The sequence below is a fragment of the Nematolebias whitei genome, chromosome 20 (assembly GCF_014905685.2).
Source record: "Nematolebias whitei isolate Nwh7 chromosome 20, NemWhi1, whole genome shotgun sequence".
Taxonomy (NCBI): domain Eukaryota; kingdom Metazoa; phylum Chordata; class Actinopteri; order Cyprinodontiformes; family Rivulidae; genus Nematolebias; species Nematolebias whitei.
The window spans coordinates 28,988,450-29,007,468 of record NC_056517.1 but is presented as its reverse complement, the minus strand read 5'-3'; the positions used below and the strand labels follow the sequence as shown (position 1 = coordinate 29,007,468).

The 19,019-nt window shown below is 40.5% G+C and overlaps 1 protein-coding gene across 1 annotated transcript in view; it reads left to right on the top strand.

Moving 5' to 3' along the window:
* The window catches only part of map3k22 (mitogen-activated protein kinase kinase kinase 22), a 37,924-nt gene that overhangs the window by 1,806 nt on the left and 17,099 nt on the right, over positions 1-19,019 (top strand). Inside the window, exons 3-5 of the mRNA XM_037693958.1 lie at positions 8,996-9,105; positions 12,151-12,188; positions 17,908-18,007. Of these exons, the coding sequence (XP_037549886.1) occupies positions 8,996-9,105; positions 12,151-12,188; positions 17,908-18,007 (248 nt within the window). The remainder of the gene's footprint in view (positions 1-8,995; positions 9,106-12,150; positions 12,189-17,907; positions 18,008-19,019) is intronic.

Here is a 19,019-nt window from a genome sequence, read left to right as displayed (position 1 = left end):
CTAAATTTTAAACTTTTAAACAATTCATCTACATGTTACGATGAAAAAGTGGACTGTGAGTGAGGCAGCCATATTGGATTTTGAGGTTGCTGAAGTTAGAAACTTCCACACTTTCAAGTCAGATTTGATATATATTTTTTTTCCTAATTTACCGTTGAGTCACTATCTATTTATTTTAGCTTTATTTTTTATTTAGCTTAGCACAAGTACCATAAATTAAATGGCAACTTAACTCTTTCAAAATCCTATGAATGTGTCTGGCTTTGATCAGCCTAAAGTTAAAAAACAAAGTGAATTTTACTAGCCTGGCTAGTAGTAGGTATTTTTGAGAAGGCTTTTACTTTGTGTTAGTAACTATTTGTAGAATAAAATCATGTGAACCCTTAAGCAGGAAATGACATTGAGAATAAACACCGTACGGAGGAACAAAAGGCTGCACGACATGTTTTCCATGTCTAGAGCTAACAAGTTAAACGTTACGCTCACTGGGTAAAATAAGATGCTTCTTCTCAGATAGGATGTTTTACACATGTGCTAAAGCAAAACAGCCTTCTTTTCTGTGCATTGCATAGAAAACATGAATTCATTTACAATGTAAAAATACTTTGTCTCCAAAGGAAATATAAGTTGTTGCACTGTGCGTTTATTGGAAACAAACCAAAACAAAAAGAACAAAGAGGAAAAATACAGAGACCTTATGAAAGAACAAATTATTGGCTTTTGCCATTGTAAGGAATTACATCCCGCAACAAGTTTCTATTGAAAAAGGGTAAAAACAAGCTGTGGAAGCTTAAAAAAAATTGTATGCACTGGATTGAATTCAAGAGAAGTGTACCAGTAGTTAGTTCTGCAGAAATTCGTAGCTAATCACTAAAAAATAGACTTTTGAAACAGACCTTGTGCAAACATTAATTGCACAACTATTGCTAACCACCAACAATATCTTGCATTACATCAGAGTTATTTCTTGTAGTGAAAGATTAACCTTGAGCGTTTAAACATTATATCCATTACGGCATAAGTTGACAGTGCCATGGTTTCATCAAGCAGAACGCAGCCTTGCATATGAGAGCTGGCATGTATGCATTTATGAATGTGTTGTGCACCAGAGATTGGATCTGACTTCTGCAGCGGAGTGAAACACGCTTAGCTCCAGCTGCTAATCCTGCCGGATGCCTTTGCCATGATGTGTCTCTCGGCGCAAGGAAATCCCCTCTGTGTCTTTTCAGGCAGTTTGCTTCATTCGCACTCCGCTGCTTTGCTGGTTTTTACACAATACTGTATTACGAGCGCTAGCGCCTAAACGCACGAGCTATTCTCCAATCACGCTTGAGGCAAAAGTATGTGCCTGCAGTTTCAGCTCAAAACTATTTTGGCTGCACTGGTTTCAGCTTGAGCAGCAAACACAGGCCAGAATCTTCTTTTATGCTAAATGTCTCAGACTCTGCTGCGTTTCATCTGCCGTCACTTTCACAGTTCCTCTAGCTTTAATCTGAGGGGGGAAAAAAAAGAGATGCTGAATGATGATGCAAGGACTTGCAATCAGTCTCCATTGTGTAACGTCGCTGCCCGGCTTCCTGGAATTCCCCCCTTTTTCTTACGCTGGTTGCATTTGACCCTAGACAGAATGGTAACAGCTCCGGAAATGAACTGCAGGTATCGCAACATGTCGGCACACCAGATCCAATCCTAGGTCGGGCTGACTTTAGGAGGTTCTGAAGCCAGTTATTGAGACTGTTTCTGGCAGAGATGGTGCGCGGGTTTTCCACTGGGCTGGTGGTTAGCCTTGGCTGGCCTCGGTCTGGCAGTGGCCATGAACGAGGTCCGAGTGAGGTAATAACTCCATTTATAGGCCAGTTCTGTATAACACCACGCATTTCTCACACTCTCACTGCCCCCTTCAACAGCACAGCCTCCCACTCTCCCCACACTGTTATTATCCAGTCGACAGAGCAATACGTCAACTGCACAAACACGTAGACCTCCGTTTGTTTTGTATCCTTGACTGTGAGTGGACACTAGGGTAGTCTGAGGAGGCATAAGTTAAGCAACTTGGATAAAAAGTGATTTTATTCTTCACAATCATTCAAACATTCATAATGCCTAAATAGCAAATGTGTTGCTACAAATGTAATAGGTATTTGGTCATGAAAGCAAAAATAAGTTGAAGTCGTGAGTGCATAAAAATGTATTTGATCCAGATGAAGCGTTTTTATAACGGTGGGAAAACTACATATGTTTCAGTTGTCTTGAGTCAGTCAGAAATCCATGAACTTCCTGATGTGGAGTAATAAAAGGGTTTGTCGTGTGTGCTCTGAACAGACCGTGATTCAGTTCCTTCCTTCTCAGAAAAGATGAGCCCGGTCCATTGGTTAGTCATCCACCACTGCTGATACGAGCACTGTAACTATTCTGGCCTCCTCGGTTAGTTTCAGCGTGGCGTCTGCAGCCTGGAGCTGCTGTGATGGAAGTAACTTTATGTGGTTTTGCCTGTGGAAGAATGTGGCTTATTTACACGTGTAGGTGTAACTTACATTTTTAGTCTTTTCTTTTGGGGATGCACAATATTATCTGCTTGGTATCGATTTCAGCTGAATATCGGACATCGGCCATTCCATCAAAATAACTCACTGATATAAAAGGCGCTGTTTTTGTATGACAATCCAGTGACAAGGATGCCTGCAGCGGCAGCACAACGTGATGACGTCACGCGTGCCTACCTGGTCTGATCACAGCGGAGAGGAAAATTCAAAATGTCGGCGGTGTGGAAGTTTATTTTTTCGTTGAGGATGTCTGATTTCGAAGATTTTTGGACTACGTTGAGCCTCGCTACATCGTCCCGTCAGATATTTTTCCGACGTAGCATTACCTGAGTTACAAGCTGTCATTTCCGACTTGACTTAGACGCTAATAGCCGATAGCACTTGGGTGCGTTTTTACCTCGGACATTTGGACGTTGTGTTAGCCCCGTTAGCATGATTAGTCTTGCGGCACAATGGATAGACAAAACCTTTGAACTTAAAAAGGCTGTCCTTCATGCACAAGAGTGCAGAGGATCCAACACTGCAGCTACAAACCTGGAACAAGCCTCCACAAGTGAGACATCACAGGTGGCTAATGCTAATAAATAACATTCAACAATTTTCATTTAATATAAGTTAAAGTGCTTTGCATATCATATGGCTGTTACTGAATATATGCCACCAGGTCTTACAGCTGTTACACAATTTTTGTAGCAAATAAGCCAAAATAAGAGGAATATGTTCTGACAAAGGAAAGTATATAAAATATCGGTATCGGCCAAATAAGTTTTAACATATCAGCATATCGGATATCAGCCAAAAATCCAATTTCATACATCCCTACTGTCTTTCATGTGTCTCACTGTCTAAATAAGCAAGAATGAGAAGTGATGTTCAGTTTATTTTTTTTAACACAAATAAGCACACGCACAAACTTATATGGTGTTGCTGCTAGAAGAAATTTACTCTTTAATTTAAATTTAACTTGAGAAAAATGCACATTGTACTAAATGTATTGTTACTTTTGTGCTTTGATTTATGAACCCTCCCCCCACCCCTGCATTTGGCTGCTTTATTACATCACATTGACCTGTTTTAACACCGTTCATGTTAGGACTATCAGTCTTTCCCCTCGCTCTTACTCTGTTTCCACAATTTGCACTGGAGCCGAGATACGGCGGGTGTAACTTTTCTTATCGCGTTGCATTATTTAGTTTCCCTGTAAGTGAAGGGAGTATGCGGCTGAGTGGAGAGTTCTGTGTTTTTCTTTTTTTTTTTTAAGCTACTATATTGGGAATGCTAAAAAAAATCTGCCTTTGAGATTGGCTAATAATGTTTCTCCACCTCATGTTATGCTAGCCGGCTAACCTAAACACACAAGTGTCTTTTTAATGAATCTGTGCAGCAGAAACATATATTTTTGGCACATTTTTCGCAGCTTCTTAAAGCATATGGCCCACAGTCCTGCATTCTTTAGGAGATTCCTGCTTTAACACACTTGATTCAAAATATTTGATTGCTTCCCCAGCTTGTTATTCAGTTCCACAGATCAGATCTCTCTTTTGTTTAGATGGTGAAGCAGGCTAACATTTAACGTGCAGAGAAGCAGGTCATGAGGGCAAGAGTTGGGCACCTCTGCTCTAGAAATATGTTATTGGCCTGTTATAAAGTTTTTATTTCCTGTGTTATTATTAAACATAAGGGGAGAGTTCATGAGAATCGTTCACTTATTTAGTCCTCCAGGCTGATTGTTTGTAGACCTATATGTCTGATCTAGTGATTCCAGGGCATATCTGAACTGGAGGCAGTGGATTTAGATGATGACTTTGAGGTATTGTTTGTCAACAAAATTTAGTCAATAGCCAGGATGTTTGTAGGCAGACATTTTTAGGCACCTTATTTTGATTATTTGATTATTACTGCTTGCTCTCGATGAGGATGGGTGCTATTCCTCCTGCTCCTGCCTCCCTCCTGCTTTGCTCGTTGTCTTGTGATTCCTATCGGAGCCTCTCGCTACATATCCTCCGAATTGTAAATTATGGATCTGGTTAGCTGGCCTCTCAACGCAAATGACATAATTTTCTTGAGGAGATAGTGCGAAGGAGAACCCTCATGCCCTGAGGGACACTCGCAGCTGGATATACTATGGATTCCTGGGGCTAGTGGAAGATGGTGTGTCTGTCTGTATTGTCAGTTGAGGACGTAGAAGTCGCATACATAATTGGATTTATGATAACTGGATTTCTGCTATTTGGTGTTGGCGAGTATCTGGCATATCGACAAATTTGGAAAGATGGCGGCAGCGGTTCTGGCAATTGTGCGGCTGCCTGCCTTGTGTGAAGGCATGTACTGAACGCTAAGCTCTCAGACTCAGAAGCTGCATGAGCTGAGCCGTGAGCTGGACGCGATTTCTGAGAATCGCAGGCCACCTGCGGCTCCTGGGATTCACTGGCGGGAAGGACCTTAGAGAAAGTCACAAGCTCGGTTCGGCGGTGTGACCACCAAATTTGGCTGTTTGGAATCGCCAGTGAGACGTACCAGCAGAACTATCAAGGCAGACATGGAAATTCAAGCAGAGGCTGCCTGACCCAAAATAATGGTGTTATCTGAATTTGGCTTCCCCACTCGGCCTTGAATTGGCCAACCATCTCAACTTCTCCTGGTTGTTTATGTGAACAAGGAGCTCTGCTCCCCCTCACCCCCCACCCCGCTGTCGCTCCCCTTCCGAGGACACCTGTGGATCTGTGTCAGAGTTGAGCCGGATGATAGACACTGTTCCATCTTTATCAGGACTATGGAACTTTCTGGTGGTGTCCACGGACAACTCCCTGCCCTCGTCGGCCTCCTTATGCATAAATATATTATGATGTCATCAGTATGTTGCTGTTTCATGTGCTGAAGTCATTTTTTGTGCAACTTTCACACTATGTCCCATCTAGGACACAGTGCGAGATTGGGTTTATAATTTTTTTTTTTTACACCTACACTCGCCCTCGTGTTTCTTTTTCCTTATCTGAAAAAAAGGGCTGCTCCTCTCGAGGCCGGTGGCCTCAGTCACCTCTGTCTCCCCATGTCTGTTTGTTTGTTTATGTTTCTCTCGGACGGGCTGCACTGAAATGTAATTTTGCTGCGCTCCAGTGCAATGACAATAAATTTGATTCTGATTCTGATTAGCTGTGTTTCAAATCTAGTAATGCACATGTGTTACCTGTAGTTTTTGTATCCAGCTGCCATGTTGACAGCTGTTTATCACAGTTATGCTTGTTTCTTTACTGTTTGTAATCTGATTTCACCATGTGTGGGGGTGTGGGGCACAGCCACAGGCTATGCAGAACATCTGTGTTTGGGTGGAGAGGTGAGCACACAGTTTTTACTGCTTGCCACACCTTTGCTGTTGCACTTTAGTACAGCGTTTCTGTAACAGGTCTAGATCAGTGATTGTCCACTTGTTCTCCAAATATCTGCTGTGGAAGAAGTTTCCTGAGCCTTGAATAGACTAGAACAGTACCCAAATCCAAAGCAGCTCTTTAAAATGAAAGTTTTAACTTGTCTCACTGTTTTGAGTTGTAAAGATGCTTTGACGTCTGAAATATTTATAGACCTCTAGGTTAAAATCAGTATGTGGCCTAAAAGGAGTTTTGTAGGTGTATAAACTTATTTGTCTGCATTTGGATAAAGTTGGCAAGAAAAGGGTCCGCCCGCACAGGAATGTTTATATACTTATTTATTTTTGTAAAAAATGTAAAAGTTTTTATTGTTTCAGCCATGCATCCCCATGGAAACAGTTTTTAAGATCCGTATTCATTTTTTTAAATGAGTTTTAGAGTTAAAAAAAACCCATTGAAACGCAGTCCTTGAATTGTTGTTCAGGCCATTAAAACCTTTTAAAATCGACGCTGTTACACTGTCTAATCTACCTATGAGCCGAGTACGTCCTCGTCTTGTGTTTCAAGTTCAAGTCCAAGGTACTTTGTCATTTGCATCACATGTGGAACATGAGGTGGAATGAAATTGTGTGCTCAAGGTCCCAGTTACACCCAAAACTAGCTAAAATATACAGTATAAAGTAAACTGTATATAAGGATCTGATATATGTTAAACGGATGCTAAACGATACGCTAAAGATCAAAGATGTACACTAATAATGTAAAATAATACAGTATATTAAACAGCAGCCCAAACATGAGTCTGTTGTGAGCAGATGCGTATGAATACAGTAGCATAAAGGCAAGAGATCAGCAGCATGGATAATCAGCAGCTTGGATAAGTCATTTCCACCCGGTGTGCAAGCTTTACTCGAATGTTGCACTCTTTATTGTTTCTGGTGTTATTTGTGGCAGCGTTGCAGCTCTACATACAGGCCTGGCATCGTTTCTGCAGCATTTTTTTGTTGTTTCTTTGTGAATGAAGACATTTCCGGAAACGGGTCAGCGTTTACTAGAGTATTTTTTAATATTTTTTAAAAGACACGTCAAAAGATGGCTTTGAAACGCCGCACGTCTGGATGGACAAGGCCTAAGTGAGCCTGACCTGTGCAGAGGATTTACTTGAGATTTTACCAATCTGATTCTGTTCTGGCACAAGGAAAGTCAGATTGATACATCTGGGAGATGATCTTTGTGTGTTTTATGACCCCTGGGTCAACTCAGCGAAATGGCCAGCTGTCAGGGAACAGCTGTGCAACTATCATGCACCAAACTCTGCCATTGCTCCTTCATGCAGACATTCAAAGTATTTTTTTTTTTTTTGAAAGAATGTGGTCTATCCTGCAGGTGCCGTTTGTGTTTCACACACCTGGCCTGGTTTCACTGTGAAAAAGTGTGTGTTTTTGTAATGAATGAACTCATCGCTCATTCATTCAAGAGGCAGGCAGGAGCTGAGATCAACAGCCTCTCCTTTTTATCATAAGCGCTGCGCTCAGATAATCGATCCCATTAAAAGTCTCTTGATATGTTAATGGATGACATGCTTTTCTGCACGATTGCCACTTTACACGTCTGAGTGACGGTGTGTGTGTCAGCAGAGAGATGTCAAGAACAAAGATCTAAATTATGGTTTTTAGTCTTGTAGACACAGATTAGTCATGCTGTCTCTCTTTATTTTAGCTTGCAGCATCTTTGATTCTGAATTTGCATCAAATAAAGCAGAGGCTCAGTTTTGAAGTCTAGTCCTTAAATGGCCACATTTATATAAAATTAAATATCATAGTGGTTCATAACTGAACCCAAGACAATGTGATTGCCTGTTGTGGCACAAGCTAAAGCGGTATTGCATCATCAAGTGGCTCTTCATAGCTTTCTCAACAGAAGAAAAAAAGAGGGTCAACACTGTTTGGTAGGCCTGTCACGATAACAAGTTTTGCTGGGCGATTAAATGTCGCAGAAATTATTGTGATAAATGATAATATTGTTTGAAATTTGACAATAATTAGTCAAGTCAAATTTAAGAAGAAATGTTGGTTAATTTTTTTGTGTAGTACCTTCTTTGTCCACTGGATGGTGGTATAAGACTGTTTGAACCGAAGGATGGATAGTGAGGGAGCGAGCAGCGTGTCTGTGTAAGAAAATGGGATGGAGGCCCCTTGTAACATGGGCTGTCTCTCGTTCCTGTTTTTCGGTTCTCAAAATGGCGGACGCTCGGTGTGGTTTGAGCTCTTTAGCATAGCATTTTTCACACAAAGCTCTTAATAAAAAAATCAGCAAACAAGTTCTCTGCTTCTTTTTGCAGAGAAAAACAACTTTTTAGATGAAGGCACTCGTTTCAACCGTGAATTTTGTAGCTTTGACAAGACGAAGGTTTTTTTCCCCGAGGTCGGCCTGTTAGCTTAGCTCGTAGCTTAGCTTCTCAGCTTAGCTGCTTTTAACGATCCAAAAACACGATTTTGGACGGTTAAAATGGATTTTAAAGAGAAAGGGAGGGGTCAGTGAAGAGCACCGGAGTTGAGCTTTTTGTCATCCAGTGTCTTCAGTAGAAAGAGAGAGACACGAAGAAACGATAAAGCCAATAAATGAAAATGAGGTTTATAATTTTCATTTATCGTGCAATTATTTGATTTATTGTTTATTGCGACAGGCCTACTGTTTGCTAAAAACACAGTTTCAGAATTCCTGAGCTCTAATCATATAAAAGTGGTGATAAAGATCAGTCGATTTGAGGTAAAGAATTGTCTGGTGCATTTGTCACAAAGTTTGTTTTCTTTAAAGAAAACACTGTTCTTATGAAAATATGCAACAAAAAAAGTCACTGTAATGTTTCCATTAGTGGAATCTCTACAGATGGTAGCAGCGCAGGAAGCAGCAGACCAGGTGTTGCCTCGTTGCCTGGTCTGAGCCAACACATGCTGCAACGCAAACCACATGGCAGTCATTAAATCTAAATCAAACACACCCAAAAAGTTGGCATAATGTGGCTGATTTCATCAATCAAAATCTCTCAGTAAACTAACTGTTGTGTAAATTTTTTTTGTTCCTTAGATGACGAGGAGGCGCTGAACTCCATCATGAAGGACTTGGCTGCTTTGGGCCGCTACTCCAGTCAGCACAGCATCCACAAGCCCAAAAGCAGAACGCTGCTTTACAAACAGGTAAGCGTTATGTACGCTTCATTTACTGCTGATAGCATCTTCTAAGTGCCAGCGCGACTCGTTCACAATGACTAAATGGTCTAAAGAGGTAGTTCAGCTGTTTGGTGAGGTTCTGTGGAAAGGTATGAACATTTAATATCTTACCTGTTGTAAATGGCTTTTTGAACAACCTTAGTTTGGATAAATAAAATTAAACTCTTACCAGATTGACGACCTAATGGCCAGTCTAAGCAGGGCCAAGAACAAAGTGGATGTCTTAAAATAACTGCAACATGCAGCTGAAGTGCTACAGCTAGCTGCTGCTGTTTGCAGATAACAGTAGAATTTAATGAAATTAACTGTGTAAGGCAAAATTCATGAAAATGTAAATATTTATAAACGGGTTGATGTGAACTGCTATGAAACTTTTGCATTGAACTTGTTTCAAGACTTTGGTTATGGCCCTAATCATACTAGCCATTAGCTCATCAGTCCTGTCAGAATTCAACTGTTTCTCCAAACTGATGCCGTTTAAGGAGCCATCTACAACAGGTCTAATATTATAAAAATTACATGAAGTTTTTACTCTTTAATTAGATAAGCCATGTCCCGTTGGTTAAAGCAGTAAATGGAAAAAATGCTTAAAATGACATTGAGTTTAGCAGGTTTTCTATGTTTTATATATTCTGTGGAGAAAGAAAATGAAAACCCTGTTTTTCTATCAAATTATAACTGGATAATCCTGAACTGGTTTGGACACACTAAATATATACAGTAGTCCCTCGTTTATCGTTCTCGGGGGGTTCTGTTCTCAGTCCACCCACAATAAGTGAAAAACCGCAAAGTAAGAATAGTTGTACAAGTAGTAAGTAAAGGCATTTTAAACCCTTCCCACACTCTTGCAATATTCTAATAATAAATAATAATAAAGTAAATAATAAAGTGCTATGTGTTGTCATCATTGTTACTATGTTCCCATACAAAGATGAAATTGGCTCTCTGCATTTAACCCATTGCACCTGGGATACACCCAGGTGGAGCAGTGGGCAGCTATGTAAAGCCTCCAGTATACTCCCGCGTACGTCAGTCCGCGTGTACTGGATTAGAGTCAAAGCGGATGTCCGCAGTGCATGTCCGCGCAAAGCTCAATGTTACGACCGCGTACGCGTACGCGTACTCTGTGTCGCACAATAAACTGCCCGGCGACGGACTGTTTTGTATGCGACACCAATGTATTAAATTCCCCTTCTTCATCCCTGATCTGGCCTTTTCTTTTGTTTTTTTGCCAAAAGGCAAGCGATCTCTTCCTCCTCCTTCGTTGATGCCATGACTGAAATGGTGAGAAATGAAGGAATTTGTCACGAGCGAATTAAAACCAGGTCCAGCATGGTTGCGGGAGTGTCTGGAGATTTCCTGGTGGGCTGGTCTGATGTGTGGGCTGCAGGGCCAGTGCTCTCTGGTTTTTTATTTTTATATTTTTATTTTTTGAACTTTTTATTAACAACATATAAACACAACAAGGCTGCGGCTGGGGCTGCCAGCTCTCTCTTTTTTTTCTCTCTGACCTGTCAATCAATCCAGTAGGCGTGTCAGCAAATGACCAGTCGGCGACCTCAATTTGTCCTGAAGGTAAACGCCCCTTGTCTGCAGAGCTGCTCTGCAGCTGCTCAGGGTGGACGCTTGAGCATGAAGTCTGAACCCTCTGCGGAGAGTGTGCACAGTTTCCACGCAGCTGACAGGACGTGGGTGTATACTGGGGGCTCCTGCTCAGAGACGCCACGAGATGTGCAATGATTGGGGATCGAACCCAGGACCTTCGGGTCCTGAGTCGACTGCTCTGCCCCCTACACCATCTCGGCCCCATGAACAACATTTCTACTCTGAACGCTATAAAAGAGCACAGCATGTCATGATCTCCGCTCTGTTTTCCTCCAACTGCTCTCTGCCACCTGCCAGTGCTCTCGGCCACGCCCACTTTTCTGCTGCAGAGCAGAGAGCTGACATGCTGTAGGAGGAAGCTTCTCCCTGCACATGTGGGCTGCACGCAGGTGCTAAATAATTTAAAACAATTTTTTTTAAATTAGAAAATTCAGGCCGATCTTGCGGCTCATCCGTCAATCATCCAGCTGTGTGTCATGTTCAATCTTGCTTTGACAAACCGTGAAAGTCGAACCACGAAGTAGCGAGGGACTACTGTAATACGTATTATTTCTCATGTATCATTTTGAAACGCTTTTAAAGTTAACTGCAGTGAGCATCAATTCATTCTGATCACTGATTTAGACGAACTTTTCCAGCCACTTTTCAAGTCTGAACGGCATTTGATACTAAAATACATTCTCAGTTTTAAACCTTCCAGACAGCTTTTTAACTGTCATCATTACACACAATACTTGAGCTGCTCTATCTTTCTGATTCACTTCGCCAGACAGTTTGCAAGGTGAAGGTTGTGATGGAGTTTAGCTCCGGATGAGGCAGAAAGCGGCTTATTTCGAGTCCAATTCAAGCCTGTTGACATTAATGTGAGAAACCTCAGTGTTTCTAAAACTTAATTTCTCTCAGTCACCTCCTAATGCTCTCGGAAGCCGTCTCTTCGTGCATTTGTTCCCCGTCCGTGGAATGATAATTGGCAAATCCTCTTAAAGCAGCAGTGTTTATGATGAGGCGTAAACAAACTGCGAGGAGCAGAGAGAGTTTCCGCTCGGAGAGCTGCTTTTCCTCTGTGAGCTAGGGTAAAGCCCCCCCTCTCCCCCTAATTTTCACCCAATCTCCTTTGCTGATATGATGACAGTGTTGGTTTATCAAAATGACCTCATGCAGACTTCCAGACTCCTGCAGATTCCTGCCCCCCTTTGGTTCTGACTTTGAAGAGAATGCATTCGGTGTGTCCTGTTGTCCTTGTGTTCCAGAGCAAAAACAACAAAATAAACCGTAAAGCTTCACTTCAAACCATCTCTAGTTTATCACTTTCATTTATTCGGCGGCACAAATCCCTCACACAGCCATGAATTATTGTAACTTTCCACCTCCGTAACGCCGCTTTGTTGTTATTCTTTCTCTCAACAGGATTTAAGAGTCAAGCTGGAGCATGAGAGAGAAAAACGGTACGTTGGAAGCTCCATATTGTTTTTTCTGCTTCACTGTCCAAACCTGAACTCTGTAGTTTGAATCTATTTTGTTAGGCTTTGCCATGGCAGGGATTTTGTGTCTAAGGGAGGAAATCACCGTTACATGCCAGAGTGGCATAAAGAGAAGGGGGAAAATCCTCCTTCGACATTTATCTGAGCCCTTGTGTTTTTATTTTTTTATTTTTTAAGAGTGGAAAGAATACATGGAGGTCTGAGAAGTAGGGATCAAAGAGACAAATTTGATTTATTTGAGTCTTACAGATGCATATCTGTTCTTGTTTTCTGTGATCTTCATCACAATTATCACTTTCAAAAGTGAGTTCCCCCCCCCCATGAATTCCTGTGTATGAGTTATTTTTTTATTTTTATTAGAATTGGTCGTACAATTCTCTCATTTAGCTGATTCTGGCCTTGAGCTCGTTATTGTGCAAGACACTCATAAATGGACTTGGTAACGTATATTTAGGTTTTTATCAATTCACTTTATTAATTTTGTAAAAGGTGTAAATTTGAAAATATATATATATATTTTTTGGGGGAAAAATTGTTCATTATTATTTAATTTTACTTTGAAATATAAACAGAAATAATGTATTTTTATTTTTTTTTATTATGTAAATGTCTACCTACTATATTCATATTGATGCCACCTATTTTATAAATAAACGTAAGCATTGTTCAAAACCAAATGCTCAGGTAACTAGAGGAATTACATTTGCTGTGAAAAAGCAGTGTGAATGCTTATTTCAGAAGCACTTGCTGAAAAACAGCTGAAATTAGCTAAAAATGTGCTGAAATTTTGCTGAAATGGAAGAACAAGCCTATGTTAGAAGAGCAGAAGAAAGCATAAATAATTCGTACTTGCTGGATTAGGTGTAAATAAGCAGAAATTAGCACAAACATTAGCAAATGAGCTAAATAAAAAGGTTGAAATTAGTGAAAAATAGCTGAAAAGTAGCTGAAAAGGCAGAAAGAAGCGGAAAGAGTTTAAAGGAGCTATAAAATATGGAATTAGCTGAAAAAGTTAGTGTAAAAACAGCTGACTAGTATAGCTGAAATAGCAGAAGAAAGCAGAAAGAACAGGTTTGCCCAATTAGGCTGAAAAAAGCAGAAAGGAGCACAAAAAAGTGGAAATTATCTGGAAAAAAGGGGAAATTAGGGTTAAAAAAAACAGCCGAAAAGTAGCTAAAATAGCAGGAAGAAGCTTAAATTACCAGAAGGAAGTGGAAAGACCACATTTTTGCTGAATTGGGTTGAAAAAAGTTTAAATGAGTGCAAAAAAAAAAAAAAAAAAGTGGGATTAGCTGAAAAGTTCCAATTAGCATAAAACCCACTAAATAGTAGCTGAAATGGCAGAAAAAGCTGAAACTTGCAGTAAAAAGCTGAAAGGAGCACAAACCAGCTGAAAAAACAGCTGAAAGTAGCTGGAAAAAAGTTCAAATTTGCACATGGAAGCTGAAAGAAGCAGAACCGGAACAAAACGTGAAAGGAGCAGTAAAAGGTTGTACACAGATCTAAAGATTTGAAGGATGGAAAATGAGCTCATTTCATTTTCTATGAGAGAAAAAGTGACAGAAAAGGCTAAATATTTCAAAAAGCTAAAGCTGCACTAATACCAAAAGTCATTTCACTCTTCTCCTGAAAGAGCTGAACATTTTCATGTTCGATTTGTTGAAATAGCACCAAAATTGTGGAACGAGAAAGATGCTGACAAATGTACGGAAGAAAAATGTATCACAATTGTGTGAACGCTTCATAAACATTCACACAATTAATAAATAAATATAAATATATATATATATATATATATTATAAATATATATATATATATATACATTATAAATATATTATAAATATAAAATATTATTATAAATTTACATAATATACATTACATATATAGCTTATAGTACAAAAATAAAAAAATATGTTGGATTAATTGGTAAAGTTTATTTTCACCAAGTTAATGCCTTTTTTCAGATCTAGATCTCCTGATAACAGATTTAAAAAGCCACTGCCGATATAAGCTTTCATGGGAAAAAATATTCTTTTCATTTGTCTCTGTTCTTCTCTTCCTGTCAGGTTAGCTGGTCTGGCTGGTTTCATTCTTTTTAATGTTTTGTTTCTGTTTCTTCTCACCTTCGTACCTTCAGTTTCCCTGCAGCCATCCATAACGCAGCTCTTTTATTGCTTTATGACAGCATAGCATCGTTAATCGTCTCTGGTCCAATCAGCTCGCCTGATTTACCTCAGGTTCACTTTGGATTCTCTTGAAAGTTTTGCAGAAGCAGGGTCAATAAAGAGTCCTACCTCAGGAGGAAAACATGCAGTGCGCTCTGACGAAGTGGAGAAATATAGGAAAACGAACCAGAGCCTGTGCCGTCGTTCACCTGAGTGCTGGACCAAAGGGACAAGCGTTGGGTTTGGTGATTAGAAAGCAGCAGGCTTTCAGGAGTGAGAAAGAGAAGGGAAGCAGCATGTTTCTCCGACAGAATATAGATTCACAACAAGCCTCTCCACTTTTTCACAGTCCTAATTGGCGTCTGCTGAGGAGGAGACGAGGTTTTCATGTTGGCGTCTCTCTCTGTTTCTGCCTCCCTCTGTTTCTCACGTCTCACGCCTCTCCTCTCTTTCTCACAAACCCCTCACATCACCGCTCCTCTCAAGCAGACAGCTCACTTGGAATGCACCATTCATAGAACTGAGAACAAAAAAAAATACATATTTGACTCTCATAGTTCACATACATTTTTCCATCAAATTGTTGGTTAACTACCTCTACCTGATGAGTATCTGCTTTCATTTACATTTAGTCTTTATTTTCTTTGGAAACATCGGTTCCAGCTTGAGCATCAGCGAATGTTCAATATTTACTTAGAAGTTCTATAATAAGTATTATCTTTTATTGAACAGTAGATTATATGAGTAGTTTCAGTCGCAAAAGCAAACGTGATTATATTGTTCTCTCCAGCTCTTAAGATGATGCTTAGATGCTTAAGAAACCCAGAAGACAAGCAAAGTTCAAGTGTTGCAGTGGGGTCTGTGGGTCATCTTTGAAATTTTTTTGAATAAATTAAATGCCATTTCCTGCATTCTGGTGTATTTTAACGGACTGTTAAACATCTATGTTTACCTACATTACCTATGTTGTCTCCTTGTGCATGAACAGAGCAGCTCCACTTCTGTCTAGCATCCTAAGCCCCGCCCCCCTCCTAATGCGAATAATACACATCGAACATTTCTCTCGTTATAATTTTAATAAATAATCCCATTTTTTTTTATTAAGAAGCCACTTAAACTGTCGAACTTGATTTGCAATTTAGTTGTGCTGTTTAATTATATATATTTTTTAGTTTTTTAATAAAAATGCGCGATGACTTTGGACTTTTGTGGCGGAGATTTGAGTTATCGGATCTGAGCAAACAGTTTGCGGAACGCACCCTGTCAAAATAAGAAAGTTCCCGGATCTTGTTCCGGCAGGATCCGGCTCAAATTAAGCACGTCCAAACCATAGGATTTATCAAAAAGGAAAGTCTTAATCCCAGTCTTAAAACTGGACAACGTGTCAGCCTTATGGACATAAACTGGGAGTTGGTTCCACAAGAGAGGAGCCTGATAACTGAAAGATCTTCCTCCCTTTCTGATTTTGGTAACTCTAGGAACCGCAAGTAAGCCTGCAGTCTGAGAACGAAGTGCTCTGTTAGGAAAATATAGAACAGTAAGATCTCAAATATAAGATGGAGCTAGGTTGTTGAGAGCTTTGTAGGTTAGAAGTTAGATTTTGAACTCTATTCTGAAAGTTACAGAAAAAACTGGACACTGTACATAGTATTTGTTTATACCTGGATGCATAATCTGCAAACATTTATTGTCACGTTTGCCATATTAATCCAAAAAAACTGTAAAGTTTGAAGCTTCTTTTGTCTAAAGTCAAGTAGCGTCAAAAATACTCTGGCTTGCATAGTTTAAGGTGTTTTTCTTGCTTTTCTCTAAATGTGAAGCTCGTTGACAAAAGAAAAGCCTGAATGAAAAAAACAAACAAAAAAAACCCTTCAAAAAGCAGAGTGCAAAGCAATTAAACTATATTTCTCTTTTCCTTTCTCAACATTTAGGTTATAGAGCAGCAAAAAGCTGCTGCAGACCTTCAGGGCAGGCTCTTTTAGGCATTTTTTTAATGTAAAAAAAAAAAAAAAAAGAAGTGATCAAATGGTTCTTTTATCCATGAAGCTTCTATGGTGAAGTCCAAATGGCTCTTTAATGAGTTAATCTAACAGAGCCTGTGTAAATACCATGTTATACCTCAGCTGTGTCCACAGCTCTCGAGGCATTAGGAGTCCCTGAGTCAGGATAATCGTGTTGTGTGTCCACAATGGAATCAAACGGGAAGGTTTTTCTTTTCGTTGGCAAGCGGTGAAGGTTTGTGGCAGGAAATAGGAGCTGCGGAGTGTCTCTCTCTTCCCTTGGCTCTGGCTTGAGGTCTCCTGCCAGCGAGCGAAGGCACGGAGCCAAACCTTTTTTTTCCTTTTGTGTGTGTATCATTGTGATTTTTGTTCATAAAACAAATCGGCGAGTAAAAAGAGGAAGCCAGATTGCTGTGTGAAAGCATTCTTTGAAATCTGCATGTTCTCCTTTTTTTTTTTTTTTTTTTTTTTCCCCCGCCGGGGGAGGAAAGCCAATTTTTTTTAAACCCCATCCCCAACCCCCCCCCCCCCCCCCCACTCACTTCGGCTTTTTAATCACACTCATCATCGCTGAATCTAAACAGCCGGACAGCGTTTAGCCGTGCCATAGCTCGCCTCTGATCTGCAGGCCTCCCTCTTCCCAGAATGCTCTCCTCAAACGAGGGAACCGATGTGCAGTCATCAAGATAGGCATAGCTTTGGCCCCTGATGAGGAAACGATGGGACAAAAACAACCCTTTTATCAGGACAGTACGATGAGACGAGGGGGCTGCACATTCTTCAAAAGCAGAACCTGCTTGGGGAAACAAAGATGCTGCAGGGTTTCTTTGCCTTTCTCTATTTTCTCAGGCCGTGTCCTTTATTTTCCCCTCTCACAGTTTGTGAAAATCGCCACGTCTGTGTATCTTTCACTCTGTCACTCTTTAAAAGAGAAGGGAAAGACACACATCCTGCTGCTTTTTGCTGCCGCTCCAGCCCCCCCCCCCCCCTTCTCTTTTCCTCTCAGGAAGTTTCCCATCTGCCTTTGTGCTGGCTTGGTGTGGAGAGAGAGGCCCGGCGGTGTTGAAACAGTGGCCGATGCACACACTGATTGGGAAGCACACTCATGCATGTAGCGTTTTACAAACACGCACTCGCAGACGGGCTTGGATTCAGATGGACATACTAAATGTGCGCACTCAGTCATACACGCAGGCCTGCAGTAGATAAGCACGGCTACTTTCTGTTTTCATTGCATTCATTAATCTTCTGTTTGCATCTTGCTTCTCTTTGCTCACTCCTCTCCTTGACCCGGTCGACCTGCCCATTTTTCCCTCTTGTTACCATAGAAACGCCACTTTTTTGGGCTACATGAGCCAAATAAAACGTTAAAAACCCCAAATGGCCAGAAAATAAACTCTTCTATCTTTATTTTTTATCTACGAATGACTGTTTTCGCTACAATTCCTGCAGCCAGCCGCAACATCAACCTCTTCCTCTGATCTCTGACCCTGACGGTATTCCTCCTCTGTTTCTAGAATCATCCCGTTCCAAAGGCCGCTGAAGATCAAGGAGCTGCTGCAGAAAGTGACTGAGGCCTTCGGCCAGCAGATGGACATGTTCTTCATGGAGAAGGAGGTAAAAGATTAGAAATTAGAGCCAAAAATCACTGACGAAAGAATAGCAACTCTTAATTGTGCAGTTAAGAGATGATTTAATTGCAAAGTATCTATAACAATAGTAGGTTTGAGTTAGTGACAGTTTGGTCAAATGTTGCTGGTTCTGGTGGTTAAAATGTCTAAAGTTTGACTTAGTGATTTTATTTGCACAAATGTTTTTGGCACAAGTTTAGACGGCATGCCTTTAGCTCAGTTTCAGCCACATTTACAAGGAGATGTTATTGCATGTGGACGGGCTCCAGTGAAGCATGAAGCGTGCAAACTTTAACATTTTTTTGGTTTAAGTTTGCTCTGGCTTTCCTCTTCCAATCAAACTTATGTGCTGTGCTTCTTTTAAAATTTTTTTTAAGAAAAACCTGACCAGGACCAAGTTTTTTCCAGCTTAGAAAATATTACAAAACGCGTTACTTTAGAGTGTAAAACTCGTTTCCTGTGAATTTGCTGTAAATGTCTACATTTTTTTCTGCAACTTGAGGAAACACCTAGACTTGAGCAATGCTTAAAACTTTGTTGCAAATTAATTAAAAGTACTCAAATTTAAGTTGTATTATTTGGATATACTTACACGTTCGCATTAACGAGATAGCTTATACAGTAGTCCCACGCTACTTTGCGGTTCGACTTTCGCGGACTCGCTCTATCGCGGTTTTTCAAAGTAAGATTGAACATGACACACAACTGGCTGACTGATGGATGAGCTGCACAATCGGCATGGATTTTTATTTAAAATAAATTATTTTAAATTATCTATCACCTTTGTGCAGCCCACATCTGCGGGGAGAAGCTTCCTCCTGCAGCGTGTCGTATCTCCGCTCTGCAGCAGAGAAGTGGGCGTGGCCAAGAACGCTGGCAGGTGTCAGAGAGCAGCCAGAGGCAGAGAGTGAAGATCATGACATGCTGTGCTCTTTTAGAGCGTTTAGAGTTTAGAAACATTGTTTAGAATATTGCAACAGTGTGGGAAGGGTTTAAAA